The following is a 14,333-nucleotide window of genomic DNA, read 5'->3' as shown; positions in this document are numbered from 1 at the left end:
ACTGGAGGTAACTGTTTTCTTCTTTGGAGGGTCCAGACTTTAGACAGATGAGGGAACTTCAGAGAACATCTGAGGACTGAGAGACAGGAGCTGGGAAGGTCAGAGAGACCTCGAGGCTGCTTCAGTTCAGCATGTCAAAGCGCCATATTGTGGGGTAGCAGTTTCTGAGCCCCAACACAATCCATATCCATAAAATACTACCAAAGGCATTTTAAAAACAGGGCGGGAGTTAAGAACCCTTAAGGGGACCAACATTTTTTGGTAGCTCTGCTCCTAGGAGGAGCTCACTGATGTCTAACCACCCCCTCATCGCTTGCTATGGGGGACTTGCTAAGTTCTTGGCAAACAGGCTCCTCTGAATTCCAGGTTTTGCTGCAGTTGGTGGGATGGAAGGCCTGAAGGAGAAGTATTTCTTGGCCCTGGCTAGCAACCGGAGTGAGAACAGTAGCTGTGGGCTGCCCCGAGAAGACTCCTTCCATATTTTCCGAGATCCACTGACGTCTGATCTCCCGTGGCCGGGGGTCCTGTTTGGAATGTCCATTCCATCCCTCTGGTACTGGTGCACGGATCAGGTACAGGACAGCAGGTGGGGCAGCTTGTTTTCCTTCTTTTTGCTTCTTTCCTTAGAGTGGCTGAAAATCTATGCCTTTTTCTCGCTCTGTCTATTCTCTCATTTGTGTTTTCCCTGCGTCCTTTCTTGACTGCTCTTTCCTCTCCACTGTGCTACGGGATATTTTACTTCTTGCTTTTGCAAATGCTGGTGGCAAGTCCAAAGCTGCTGATATCTGCAAAGGGGAAAACTCAATACATACTGCCTAATGCCTGGGAAGATCCAGTCAGCAAAGGAGATAATACATTTTAAGTGGAGGTTGAAATGTCACCATTTGGACATCATTTGTTCAACAAATACCTACTGGGTGCCCTTTTTTAGGAAGAAGTCCCATGGAGAGTTGTAATTGGATTGCCTTGGGTGCATGCTTTTCCATAATTTTCATGGTAGCCAGAGAGGTAGAGTAATTCTGTGCAGAGCTCTAATTGGCCAGGTCTAACCCCTTGCATAAAGGAGTAGAGAGGAAACAGGATGGAAGTCATAGCTACCCCAGTTGGACCACAGGGACTGAGAATAGGAAAGAGATGCTTCCTCAAAGAGAAGACAAGATCCTAAGTCTACTACATCTACCAAGAAGCTATGCACACCTAGTTTGCCTTAAGAGAAAGCCATCTCAGCTTCCAACCACCCTCACTGTTTTTCCAGGTGATCGTTCAGCGGAGTCTGGCTGCCAAGAACCTGTCCCATGCTAAAGGTGGCTCTCTGATGGCCGCATACCTGAAGGTGCTGCCCCTTTTCATAATGGTGCTCCCTGGTATGGTCAGCCGCATCCTCTTCCCAGGTGAGAAGGTTGGGAGAAGAGGTCATCTGCCTGTGAGTCTCAGCCCCTGTGAAGTGCTCTAAACATATTGCTGGCTGCCCCGAGAGAATGTGACTAGAGTCCTTTCCTAGTGATTGGACTGAGGTGTCTCCATCTGGCATCTACTGACTCTAAGCTGTTCAGTGGACAACACTGGTTCAATGGGCAGGTCCTGTTGGTGTCCCAAGCCAAATGGAGTGCAGACTCAACCGGGACCTTGCCTCAACTGTATTCTTTTGAAACCAACTAAGCTAAAGTCTTGTGGCTTCAGATGTCAGTTCCCTAAGTCTCATGTGGAAGTTCCTCTCATGCTTTAATGTTTGAGCTGAGTGGTTTAGTGACTTTGGCCCAATGGAACTCTTTTTTGGATACTTTTCTTAACAAATGTCAGGGGATATCAAGGCCTGTAGAGTATTTGCCTTAGTGTTTTTGTTTTTGTTTTGTTTTATTTTTAATGTGGTAAAGGGATAGGTTTGAACTATGGGGATAAACAATACTGAGGAAGGGGCCATGCTATTTGGAGTCACTGCAGTGTCAGGAACTGGTGGTCTGTATGGAAAGAAGCTCTCCTCGTCTCCCTTCAAACAGCAAGCTTTCCTCCATATCTGGCAAGGCTGTTACTAACTAAAGGGGAGTGAAAATCCCCTAAGCTTTATCCCACACGAAGTTAAACAGAAGTAAAGAAAGGGCAGGATGACAATGGTCTATAGTTGGCCAAGCAGTTCAGTCAAAATAATTTAAGGCCCTTAAGAATTAGGAGAAGGCTGGATGCAGTGGCTCATGCTGGTAATCCTAGCACTCTGGGAGGCTGAGGCAGGAGGATTGCTTGAGCTCAGGAGTTCAAGACCAGCCTGAGCAAGAGTGAGACACCGTCTCTACTGAAAACAGAAAAATTAGCCAGGCATCATGGTGCGCACCTGTAGTCCCAGCTTCTTGGGAGGCTGAAGCAAGAGGATCACTTGAGTCCATGAGTTTGAGGTTGCAGTGAGCTATGATGATGCCACTGCACTCTACCCAGGGCAACAGAACTAGATTCTGTCTCAAAAGAACAACAAAAAAAAAGAATCAGGAGGAAAGAGTTGGGGAAGGCAAATGGGGGGCGTGGTCCACAGTGCTAGCCTCGGGGATTGTGTTCCTCCAGCCTAGGTGGGATGAAGAACCCAATAGTCACTGATCTTGCTTCCAGGAAAGGGGCAAAAGGCTTGGAAAAGTCCAGAGGGGATAAAAACTGGGATCTGAGTTTTGTGATGACTTGGAAAAGATACAGCCGTTGAGCAAGGCTCGACATATGAACAAAGACAGTGGCTTCAAACCACCAGTATTCACTGTGCGCTTGCTAAGGGCCAGCCCCTGTGAAAAGAGTTTTCCAGTACAGTATGGTGGTCATGAATTTGGACTCCGAGCGGAACTGCCCAGGCCTGCATCTTGGCTCTGCCACTTACAAGCTATGTGACTTCGTGTATTAACAAATCATTTCATCTCTCTTTGCCTCCGTTTCCTCACTTGCAAAGTGGAAATAATAATATTTCATAAGACTTAAAGCAGGTCCTGGCATGTGGCAAGCACGATAGGTGTTCACTATTATTATTTTATATATGTATTGCCTCATTTCGTCCTCAAAATGACCTTATGAGGTAGATACTAGTATTGTTATTTTCATCTTACAGATGAGGAAATTGGAGTTTGAAGAAATTAATTCATTCACTCATTTATTTATCCCTCCACATATTCAACATGTATTTCGAAAGCCAGTTACCTGCCAGGCCTTATTCTAGCAGACCCTGGGGCTCTGTAAGTGAACAAGACATATGGTATCTTTGCTGTAGTGGGACTTACATTCCAGTGGTGGAGGACACAGACAGAAATAAGGAAAGAAATGAATGAGATAATTATTGATCGTGCTAAGTGCTGTGAGAAAGATAAACAGGAAGACAGGTTAGGGAATGCAGGACAGAGGCTATTTCAGACAGGGTTTCCAGGGAAGTCCTCTCTGAAGGGACAATGGTCAATGCATGTGGATGGTTTGAAAGCATATTTTAGAGTGGAGCCAACCAGGTAAATGATGGATTGGATGTGGAGGTTAAGGAAAAAAAGAGGAATCTAGAGTCACTCCTGGGTTAAGTGACTCGCCAGACGTTACTGAGCTAATGCCTGGTAAGCTGGGATTTGGGTCCAGACGTACCTGACTCCAACACCGGACTCTGGGTCATGTAAGCCACATCTGCAGACTTGGATGGACATCTGGAGGATCAATAACAAGACCCTGACTCTCTCCCTTAATAGTCAACCAGCCACTCAACAATAATTATCAAATGAGACATAAGACCACGTTTCTTGAACCCAAGGACTTTGTAATGTAACTGATGAGTCTGGTACTCATGAAAAAATAAGATAAACTATTAAAACTATATTAAAACAGTCTATCATATGGTACAAGCAATAAGAGCAAAAGGAAATTGAGAGAGGGTGAGGTGAGCACTGTATATCTGAAATCTCTCTCCTGTCTTTGGGGGCCTGAACCAGTGTTTCTCAAAGTGTGCTCCCCACCCAGCAGTGTCTTCTTGGAACTTGTTAGAAACGCAAACATTTGGGTCCTGTCTAAGAGCAGCTATATCAGAACCCCTGGGGAGAGGGCCCAGCCATCTGCTTTGTTTTGTTTTTCTTTTTTTACTTTTATTATTATTTCTAATTGTAAATATTTATGGGGTACAGTGTGATATTTTGATACAAGTATACAATGTGTAATGATCAAATCAGGGTAATTAACATATCTATTACCTCAAACATTTATCATTTCTTTGTGTAGGGAACAATCAAAATCTGCTTCTCTAGCTGTCAGAAAATATACCAGAAATTGTTAATTATAGTCACTCTGTAGTGCTATAGAACACTAGAACTTATTCTTCCTATCTAGCTGTACTTTTGTATTCATTAACCAACCTTTGGCTACCCACCTCCCCCTACCCTTCCCAGCCTCAAATAACTATTATTCTACTCTCTACTTCTATAACATCAACTTTTTAAGCTCCCACATATGAGGGAGAACATGTGGTATCTATCTTTCTCTGCCCAGCTTATTTCACGTAACACGGTGTCCTCCAAGCTCATCTATGTTGTCATGAATGAGAGAATTTTGTTCTCTTCCATGGCTATATAATAATCCATTGTGGATATGTACCACATATCCATTCATCCTTTATTCACTCATCTGTTGGTGGACACTTAGATTGATTCCGTGTCTTGGCTATTGTGAATAGTGCTGCAACAGACGGGGAGTGCAGATATCTCTTCAACATGCTGATTTCATTTCCATTGGATATATACCCTGTAGTGGGATTGCTGGATTGTATGGTAGTTCTAATTTTAGTTTTTTGAGGAACCTCCATACTGTTTTCCATAATGGCTATACTAATTTACATCCCTGCCCACAGTGTATATATGAGTTCCTCGTTCTCCGCATCCTCACCAGCATTTGTTATTTTTTGTCTTATTCATGAGACTCATTCTAACTGGGGTGAGATGATACCTCATTGTGGTTTTGATTTGTGTTTCCCGGATGATTAGTGACGTTGAGCATTTTTTCCATATACCTGTGCCAGCCATCTATTTCTAATGTGCCCACTAGAAGCCTGAGAACCCTAGGTCTAAAGTTCCAGGCTCAGGGCCAAGCCACTATGCCCTCCTATTTCCACTTCTCTCTCTGCTCCATTTCCACCTGCTCCTTCCTAAATCTTCAACTGGATGCTCTGGTCCTGAGCTCTTGTGATCCTGGACAAAAACCTTCTTCCACTAAGTCCACTTGAGAATTAGCAAATATTTTTAAAGAAACTTTACATGGAAATTAAAAGAGAAGAAAACAACTCTCAGAACAATATAACACAAGAATCCAGAGATGCACCTAATTACAAAGCTAGTCTTCCCTACCTGAGCTATGGAATAAACTAAGGGTTTGATTCCTGGCCATAATATTTTCTAGCTATATTATTTGGAGAAACTTTTTAACCTCTGGGCTTCAGTTTATTTGTCTTCAAAGTGGGGATAATAATGTCTTCCTCATACAGTTGTGAAAATTAAATGAGGTGTATGTGTAGTGCTTATTGCAGCATTTGAAGCATAGAGAACCTTCAGTGAATGTTGGAATTGTGGAAGAAGGAGGTTTTGAGCTACATTTACATTGCTAGAGGCATCCTTTATTTCAAGCATCAGAGGGTCTGAAGCTTTCTGATAAGAGAACCCTCTCCATATAGGAATTAGTTGATTAACCCAAGACAGGTGAGCAGATGTTATTGAAGGGTGAGTTAATGACCACAAAGCTACCAATTTCATTTATAACTTAGCTGAACCAACTAACTTCCCCACGATGAACATAATTTTTAGACTGAATAAACAAACACAATTTTCTGCAACAAACATGCTTCACAAACTTTGTGTCTGTCACATGTCTCATGGTTGAAGGTTGCATTCCTAGAAGGTAAAACAAAAACTTTGTAGTTAACAATTATATATCTCAGGGAGGTTCTTGCTCCTTCTTGGTATAACTTGAAAATGGGGAATTTTTCGACAACAAGAGGCAGAGCCTATGTAGAGTTAAACTTAAACAAGACCTTTGGCCTACCTGGGAGTTTCCTTGCAGTGTCTGGCAACGGGAATGTAAATATTTTCTAATCTTTTCCTAAGTATCCTCAGAAGAGTAATAAAAAGCCAAGAACTTTGACCTTCTCAAAAGCATTTTTCTCAGTAAGATCGTCTCTTCTCAATACTGCTCATCAAATATCATTTTGATCTGCCATCTTAATTTTGTCCCAAACTGAACCATCATTTTGGGGGGCATCTGCTTTTATTCCATAGTAATTGCTATTTGTATTATTAATGATGGTCACAGCACCTATTTTCTCCACCACTGGTGGATGTTAGTGGAGGGAAGGGTCCCAGCCGTGAGAAGACATCACCGTCGGGGAGGAGTTTTATAAAGACTAGTTAGCCCTCGGGCCTCCCAGTGGATAAAAGGGCCTGGGGCTGTTTCTATTTCTTAGGCCTCCTGCTACACCAAAAGAGAAAGTGAAGATACAGCAATACTAGATTTCAAAATCATGGTGTACTTTACATGTTTATGTTTATTACATTAACATTTTTAATGGAAATAAAAATACAGGGGCTAAATACATCACCTCGCTTGGCGATATTGTCAAATGTCTGCATTTGAGGCCATTGTGAATTTGAGGCCTCAACTAACGGTCATCACGACACTGACATTGGATTGGAACAAGGATGAAACCAGCATAAGCAGTGAAGGGCTCCAATTCCGCCCCCAAACTGAGCTTCAGGGCAGGTCCCACTCACCAAGGAAGATGGGCTGACAGGCCCTGTCACCTCCAAATGAGGAGGAAGGATGAAGCCCCCGTGGATTGAGCAGAGAGAGGGTCTGGGAAGCACTCATGGGAGCCACACCTAGACCCACCTGTTAAAAGAGACTTGAGAAGTAACATGGGACCCACCAGCCTGGGCGACATAGGGTGGGTGGTGCTGGATAGACTCTGGGACGGTGGTGAGAAACACAGTTAGCCCAGGCATGAGAAGCTGGGGGCGACAAAAAGTGACAAGAAAGGTATCACTCAGACACAGGTGCTAAACCACTGAGATGGCATGGAGTGTTCTGCAGGCCCCGGTGACCAGGATTAGTCCCTGGAGGGGGTCACTGCGCCAGATTCACTAAAGATGGAAAAGATACGCTCTCCTGGCCTTCCTTCTTGAAAAAGAGAAAAGTTGGGAGACTCAGGTTTAAGTTTGGCTGTGACATGATCTTGCTGGTGATCATAATCAGATCCCTTCCCCTCTCTGAAACCTTCTCCTCATGTGCAAAATGTAAAAGCAACCTCTGCCTTTCCCACGGGGTTATGAAAAAGACAATAATGTGATAGCTAGCCTCTCCCCACCGAAATTCACTCATCCCCTACTCTGTGCCACACGCTAGTATAGCTTTTTTTTTTATCTCCTCTTCTGTCTTGCAAGCAGGAGGCCTATGCTGTGTGCTTGGGGTGTGTTCATCATAACAGGCGGAGAAGCAGAATAGAGTTGCCAGGAGGGGCGGATGGATTTACAGTAGAGAAATCGGAGCTGCTCCGGCGAGAACAGAATTGATACAGAGACGCAGAAAGAGGAGGGAGAAATTCAGAGCCAGCATGGTGGAGTCTTTGGGTCTAGAATGAGGGACAGCTGTTGAACCACATGAGCCAGGGAAAGAGGAATTTTAAAAGCGTTTGCCATGTGTCAAGCCACGAGGAACTTCAGTAAAGACGTGAGATGCTTTTGTCCCCTTTTTTGGCGGTCGGGGGATGGAGCCCGCTTAGGACACCTCTGTAAGACTGGCACTAGTGGCTCAGCTTCCTCTGGGTCACAGTAACAGTAGCTGAAGTGCTTCCAGCACTTCCTGCGTAGCAGACTGTGTGTGACATGCTTTACATGTGTCACCTCAGTCAATTCTCACTATAATGTCTGAAGCAGAATGACGTTATTATCTTGACTTTTACGGTATGGCAACTAAAGTTCAGAATGGTTAAGTGACAAGGTCACAGCTGATAAAGCCTGGGCTCTTTTTCATTTCACTGAGCTATAAACTTACACACAATCAACCCGCCTCCTAGTGCTGGCCTGTGTGGGGCCATTTTCTGGCTAGGCCCGCGGCTCCGAGGCCTGGGCTCAACTCTGGGCCTGTGTTTCTTCCGTAGATGAAGTGGCATGCGCAGATCCAGAAATCTGCAAGAAGGTCTGTAGCAACCCCTCTGGCTGTTCTGACATCGCGTATCCCAAACTCGTGCTGGAACTCCTGCCCACAGGTAATGTCCCTGCACCCCTAAACCGGGCTCCCTAGACCACCCAGAAAGGAGAACACGGGCTGGGCTCTGGTCTGAGATAGGGATAAGTTGGGAGGGCTATGGGCAGGAACAGGCTCTGGGCTCAGGGATTGGGCCCCAGAGCTAGGGCCCCCCCCCAGCCAAACCCAGGTCTTGGCTCTCCTGGGGGTGCTGCCCAGCCATCCCCTCTGAGGTTCTGCCTCCTCAGAGTTGAGCCCACTGGGCTTGGGGTAACAGAGAGAAGGCAGCAGGTGTGACAGGAAAAGACCCAGGCCATGACCTCCCTTCTGCCCCCAGGGCTCCGTGGGCTCATGATGGCTGTGATGATGGCGGCTCTCATGTCCTCCCTCACCTCCATCTTTAACAGTGCCAGCACCATCTTCACCATGGACCTCTGGAATCACCTCCGGCCTCGGGCATCTGAGAAGGAGCTCATGATTGTGGGCAGGTAAGGCTTTCCTGGGTGGGGCTGGCGGGGAGTGAAAAGTCCAGATACCTGGGGAGGAGAGAGCTGAGCCTACCCAGAGGCAAAAAGTCCAACCAGCAGCTTTTCCAGGTTGCCTCAGCCTCCTCCAACAGCAGAGAGGTGGAATGTCAGGACCCGACGTATAAGAACATTCTTTCGCTCACGAGCTGTTCAATGAGCACCTACTATGTCCTAGGTACAAGGGCATATAGCCATGAAAAGAAAAGACTCAGTTCTTGCCTTCATGGAGCTAAAGGAGAAGAAGGAATATAAGTAAACTGATGACTATAACCCAAATGATTTCCAATGGGGCAGTCAGGAGATCTGGAGATGCAGGGTTGTGACCTGAGGGATGAGTAGGAGTCAGCCAGGTAAAAGGGGGAGAGTGTTCTTGGGACTGGAGGAAAGGTTTCTATATGAAGGCGTCTGTAGAGTAATGAAGCCTAATGGGAGGAACTGAAATATAAGTGGCATGTAAATTTTATGTAAATTACATGCAAATAACCACCTTGGGGCTCCCTCACTCAAGATGATGCACGGTGAGGGCTGTCTAGTCCTGGGTGAGGAAAAGTGTTCTTAGATGTGATGCCAAAAGCACAATCCATAAAAGAAAAAAATGATACAATGGACTTGACAAAAATTAAAACATTTCCACTTCAAAAAGACACCATTAAGAAAATGAAAAGACACGCCACAGACTGGAAGAAAATATTTGCAAGCCGTGTATCTGATAAAGAACTTGTAGTCTAGAATATGTGAAGAACTCTTGTAACACAGTAAGACCAATAACCAAAAGATTGGAACAGACACGTCACTGAGGAAGATGCATAAATGGCTAGCATGTGCATGAGAAGATGCTCAACATCATTAGTCTTCAGGGCAATGCAAATTAAAACCACATGAGATACCACTAACACACCCACTAGAATGGCTACAATCAAAAAGACAGACAAGGAGGCAGAGAAACTGGAACTCTCGTACATTGCAGGTGGGAATATAAAACGGTTCAACTGTTCAAAAACGGTTTGGCAGTTTCTTAAAATGTTAAATATAAATTTATCACGCAACCTAGCAATTGCATTCCTAGAAATGAAAACATAATGTCTACACAAAGATGTGTATACAAAGGTTCACAGAAGCACTATTCACAAGAACTGAAAAGTAGAAACAATCCCAATGTCGACCAACTGGCGAAGCATAAATAATGGCACTTAATGGAATAGAGGGACAGGAAGCAGGTAAGTGGTTGTTTAGGGTGAGAGCAGCAGTGAGCTGTAAATGGGCATGAGAACTTTCTGGAATGATGGATGTAATTGATCCTGATTGAGGCGATGGTTGCACAACTAGATACATTTACTAAAAACTATTGGATTGTACATTTACAATGGGTGAATTTTATGGTATATAAATGATACATCAATAAATATTTTTTTAAAAAGATAGCAGTAAATGTTCAGGGAAGATGGCACTAACCTGGGGCCTCTCTCTGTCGGCGCCAGGGTGTTTGTGGTTCTGCTGGTGCTGGTTTCCATCCTCTGGATCCCTGTGGTCCAGGCCAGCCAGGGCGGCCAGCTCTTCGTTTACATCCAGTCCGTCAGCTCCTACCTGCAGCCGCCCGTGGCGGTGGTGTTCATCATGGGATGCTTCTGGAAGCGGGCGAACGAAAAGGTAGCTCTAGGTCAGCCCCTGCCCTGCAAGAGCCAAGCACTGCCCCTGAGGACTGGGAAAGGAGGGGTGGGGAGCGTTATGAGAAGACACGAGGCTGAACTCGGGTGTCATGAGGGAGGGTGAGTTCTGTGGTGGAAGACACACGGAGGGTGCTACCTGGCCTTTAACAAAATGCCTTGGGGCTTCTCAGAAGTATCTCGATACATTTTGGTCATTGAACAGGGAAGCTACGTTAACAGGGAATGAGTAAATGATATGTAATCGATTTGTTACACGTAAAAGGTAAACAGATAAGCACCTCCGAACTTCTCCAAATCACTGACCCGCGCAGCGACTGTCACAAGAAAGACAAGCTCTTGAGACAGCTTCTTGAGGTTTCTGGAGGCCCAAGTTCTTGCCGTCTTTAAGAAGGTCTTGCTCTGATTTGCAGGGTGCCTTCTCGGGCCTGATCTTGGGCCTGTTACTAGGCTTGATTAGGCTGGTCCTGGACTTTATTTACGTGCAGCCTCTGTGTAACCAGCCAGATGAGCGCCCTGCTGTGGTGAAGAGTGTCCATTACCTCTACTTCTCCATGATTCTGTCCACAGCCACCCTGATCACTGTGTCCACTGTGAGCTGGTTCACAGAGCCCCCTTCCAAGGAGATGGTACGTTTGGGTGGACGGCTGTATCTGTGGAGTCTCTTTGTTGCAAGTGATAGAAAACTGACCCAAACTGGCTTAAGCAAAGAGGATTCGTGTTCAAAAAACTCAAAAGCCCAGGGTTGGGCTTCAGGGACAGGATGATTCCAGACTCTGAAAAGGTCATTAGAATCCATCTCTCGCTTCTGCTTCAATTCTTGGGCCCTGTGTGGGGCCAAGTATCTTCTAGGGATATAGTCTCTTTTCTTGTCATTAAGGAAACATAAGCATTTCTGACCCAGGATTTCTAGCAAAATTCTTGATTCCCATTGATGGAGTCAGCTCAAGACACGTGCTCACCCGTGAACCAATTCAATCCCTGTGGCCAGAGAAAGGGATGAGCTGAAATGGCCGATCCCTCAGTACTCTGGGGCTAGGGTTAAGGTCTGTGAACTACAAATGCGGGAAGGTTAGATCCCAATACGAGAATGAGGATTACTGAGACAGATGGGGGATGAGATGGGGAAATGTCCACTGATTCTGGAAAGTGCGGGGAGGTGAGGCTTATTGGAGGGAGGGGCCGGGCAGGGGATGTGAGAAAAGATGACAGCCTCTCCCCCACCCATATTGCACAAGTCACCTCTGTTCCATAGGTCAGCCGCCTGACCTGGTTCACTCGTCACAACCCCATGGTCCAGAAGGAACAGGTGCCACCAGCAATTCCCCTGCCTCTCACCCTCTCTCAGAACGGGACGCCAGAGGCCAGTAACACCACCATCCAGTTTGACATCGTTCAAGAAAACATGTCCAAAACCCACAGCTGTGAGTTGCCTCTCTCCTAAGTTATAATAGGAGCTTTGAGAAGCACTATGTGTTTAAGGGGAATTTTTCTATAAAATCACAAGCCAGAAAAGGGGATAGGCTTGGCATTTTAGCATCCCCTGGCTCCAGTGTCTGGTCCTTCCCATGTTCCAGCCACCAGGAAGGGGTTCTTTAGTAACTTTCAACAGAAACCTCAGATGGGCGGTAACAGCAAACACTTGCTGAGTGCCTGCTAAAGCATGGTTCGTTTCCTCCTCGCGCACCCCCACCCTGCAGGCTGGAATGCTACAAGGATTCTGTAAATCAGTGGTTTCAGAACGGGAGCTTGCAGACATATTTTGGTTTAGCCCACCTACTGTTTTAATGTGAGTGAATGTTGAGAATGTTAAAAAATTGAATGTTAAAAATTGAGAGATTTAACATAAAATTCCAGATTTCCATCTTCTCTTGGAAAATGGGAAGATCCAGCAACACCGGCCCCACGTGTCTACATGGTGAAAGTCACCTGGAGCTGTGAAGCAGCCGCCCCTTAGATCTGGGACATGCCCTTCAGTTAGCCAAGGTCCCCACCAGTCCCTATTGTCTCTATGACACTGAGGCTGTGGTTTTTCATGGCTGTTTTTTTGTTTTGTTTTGTTTTGTTTTTATATATTGTGGAGATGAAACCACATTAACCCAATATGGGAAACTCAAAGATAGATCCAGGAGGCCATGCGTTTCAAGAAAGAGAGAGAGAGAGACTATTTCTTGGTAGAGTTGAAGACTATTTCAACATCTTTAATATGCAGATCTGCTCTGACTCAGATATACTCCCTGCCTGGCCTCGCAGGCAGTCGACTTTGCAGCCTCAGCTCTGAATAAAGACATAGAGCTTTCCACAGAGCACTCATTTCCCCTCAGTCTCCTGGAAGGCAGTGTGACACAGGAGAGAATCAGACAGAGCGGGCGTCTAACCCCATCTCTGCTGCTGCTTGCCAGTGGGGTAGCTTCACTCAAGTTAGTCAGTCTGAGCTTTGATTTCTTCATCCGAAATTCTTCATGTGGAAGTGGTGCCAATTCTGAAAGTACCAGTCTTCTAGAATTAAACAATCTTCCAGAATGAAGGTATTAATGAATACATTCCAGAAAAGGTATCTGAAGTACTTATCCCCGTGAACGGAACACACCTGGTTAGTGTTCCCTTCTCGCTCCTCTAGGAAGACACAGCCCTATGACGTTTCTTTGCTGAGTTCTTTTTAGGTGATGTGACCCCAAAGCGGTCCAAAGTGCTGAAGGCCATCTTGTGGCTCTGCGGAATGGAGAGCAATGCCAAGGAGGAGTCCCCGAGCAAAGTGGAAGCCGCCATAGTGTCCTTGGAAGAAAAGCCCTTGGTGAAGACCCTCCTGGACATCAACCTCATCGTCTGTGTCAGCTGCGCCATCTTCCTCTGGGGCTACTTTGCTTAATGTGGGGTGAACCCAGCGGTCCAAGCTCTCCGTTTATCTTCAGTGCCCCATTTTTTTATGAAAGGAAAAATAATAAAGCTTTTGTTTGTTTACCACGAGGCTTCCAAGGTGTTTATGGGCCATTTTCAACATGATATTAAGCTCTTTTCTTCCTGAAAGGGAATGAAGGTTAAAGGATGGGGAAAGAAGAGATGTGTAAAAGCTTCCTTTTCTCAAAAGACTAGTTATTGGCTGGGCGCAGTAGCTCACCTGTAATCCTAGCACTCTGGGAGGCTGAGGCGGGAGGACTGCTTGAGGTCAGGAATTTGAGACCAGTCTGAGCAAGAGCGAGACCCCATCTCTACAAAAAAAGAAAAATTAGCTTGTGTGGTGGTGCTCACCTGTAGTCCCAGCTGCTTGGGAGGCTGAGGCGGGAGGATCGTTGGAGCCCAGGAGTTTGAGGCTGCAGTGAGCTATGATGATGCCACTGCACTCTATCTTGGACAACAAAGTGACACCCTGTTTCCAGGAAAAAAAAAAAGTAGATGCAGGGTTGATCTATAGTTATTAATAAGAAGCTCTGCCTGTTTCTATAGCTGGTTAATTAGAAATAAAATCTTAAAAATAAAAGACTAGTTATCTATTCTTCCTGTCCATTGTGCCATGCTTTATTATTGATTGCTTAGCTGTCTGCCCAACTGGAGCGAAAGTTCCACGAGGGCAGAGCGTGTCATTCACACTGATGCCTGGCTCAGGGCTTGGTGGATGAAGGAGGGAATGATCTTCAGAACACAAATGCCATCTGGATCCTCATCCACCGGCCACGCTCCTCCCGGCCTGGCTGCCCACCCCTGCCCAGGTACCCAGGACCAAGGAACACCCACTGTTTCTGACCAGTTTAGCCCCTTGAAGTCTGAGTTCATGCAAGTGACCATGAACTGATCCGGTCACCTGTCCTCTGGCCTTTGGGAACTATGTAGCTTCTAAGTCTTCCTTGACCACAGACATCGGTCTGTGGGCCACCCTTGGTGGGTGAGCTCAGCTCTCACATTTGGGAGGGGCCTGCAATCAATC

The 14,333-nt window shown here is 45.8% G+C and overlaps 1 protein-coding gene across 4 annotated transcripts in view; it reads left to right on the top strand.

Moving 5' to 3' along the window:
* The window catches only part of SLC5A11 (solute carrier family 5 (sodium/inositol cotransporter), member 11), a 46,340-nt gene extending 32,960 nt beyond the window's left edge, over positions 1 to 13,380 (top strand). For 2 of the 4 annotated variants that reach the window (XM_012644950.1, XM_012644948.1), the window contains 8 exons: positions 367 to 572; positions 1,256 to 1,391; positions 8,135 to 8,242; positions 8,558 to 8,708; positions 10,226 to 10,394; positions 10,825 to 11,040; positions 11,667 to 11,835; positions 13,075 to 13,380. In XM_012644950.1, the coding sequence (XP_012500404.1) occupies positions 367 to 572; positions 1,256 to 1,391; positions 8,135 to 8,242; positions 8,558 to 8,708; positions 10,226 to 10,394; positions 10,825 to 11,040; positions 11,667 to 11,835; positions 13,075 to 13,280 (1,361 nt within the window). In that variant the 3' untranslated portion in view covers positions 13,281 to 13,380. The remainder of the gene's footprint in view (positions 1 to 366; positions 573 to 1,255; positions 1,392 to 8,134; positions 8,243 to 8,557; positions 8,709 to 10,225; positions 10,395 to 10,824; positions 11,041 to 11,666; positions 11,836 to 13,074) is intronic. The other 2 variants (XM_012644949.1, XM_012644947.1) reach the window with 1 other exon arrangement.
* The last annotated feature ends 953 nt before the right edge of the window (positions 13,381 to 14,333 follow it).

The sequence above is a fragment of the Propithecus coquereli genome, unplaced genomic scaffold, assembly GCF_000956105.1.
Source record: "Propithecus coquereli isolate 6110/MARCELLA unplaced genomic scaffold, Pcoq_1.0 Scaffold223, whole genome shotgun sequence".
In the NCBI taxonomy this organism is placed as follows: domain Eukaryota; kingdom Metazoa; phylum Chordata; class Mammalia; order Primates; family Indriidae; genus Propithecus; species Propithecus coquereli.
This window is presented reverse-complemented; position numbering and strand designations above follow the sequence as displayed.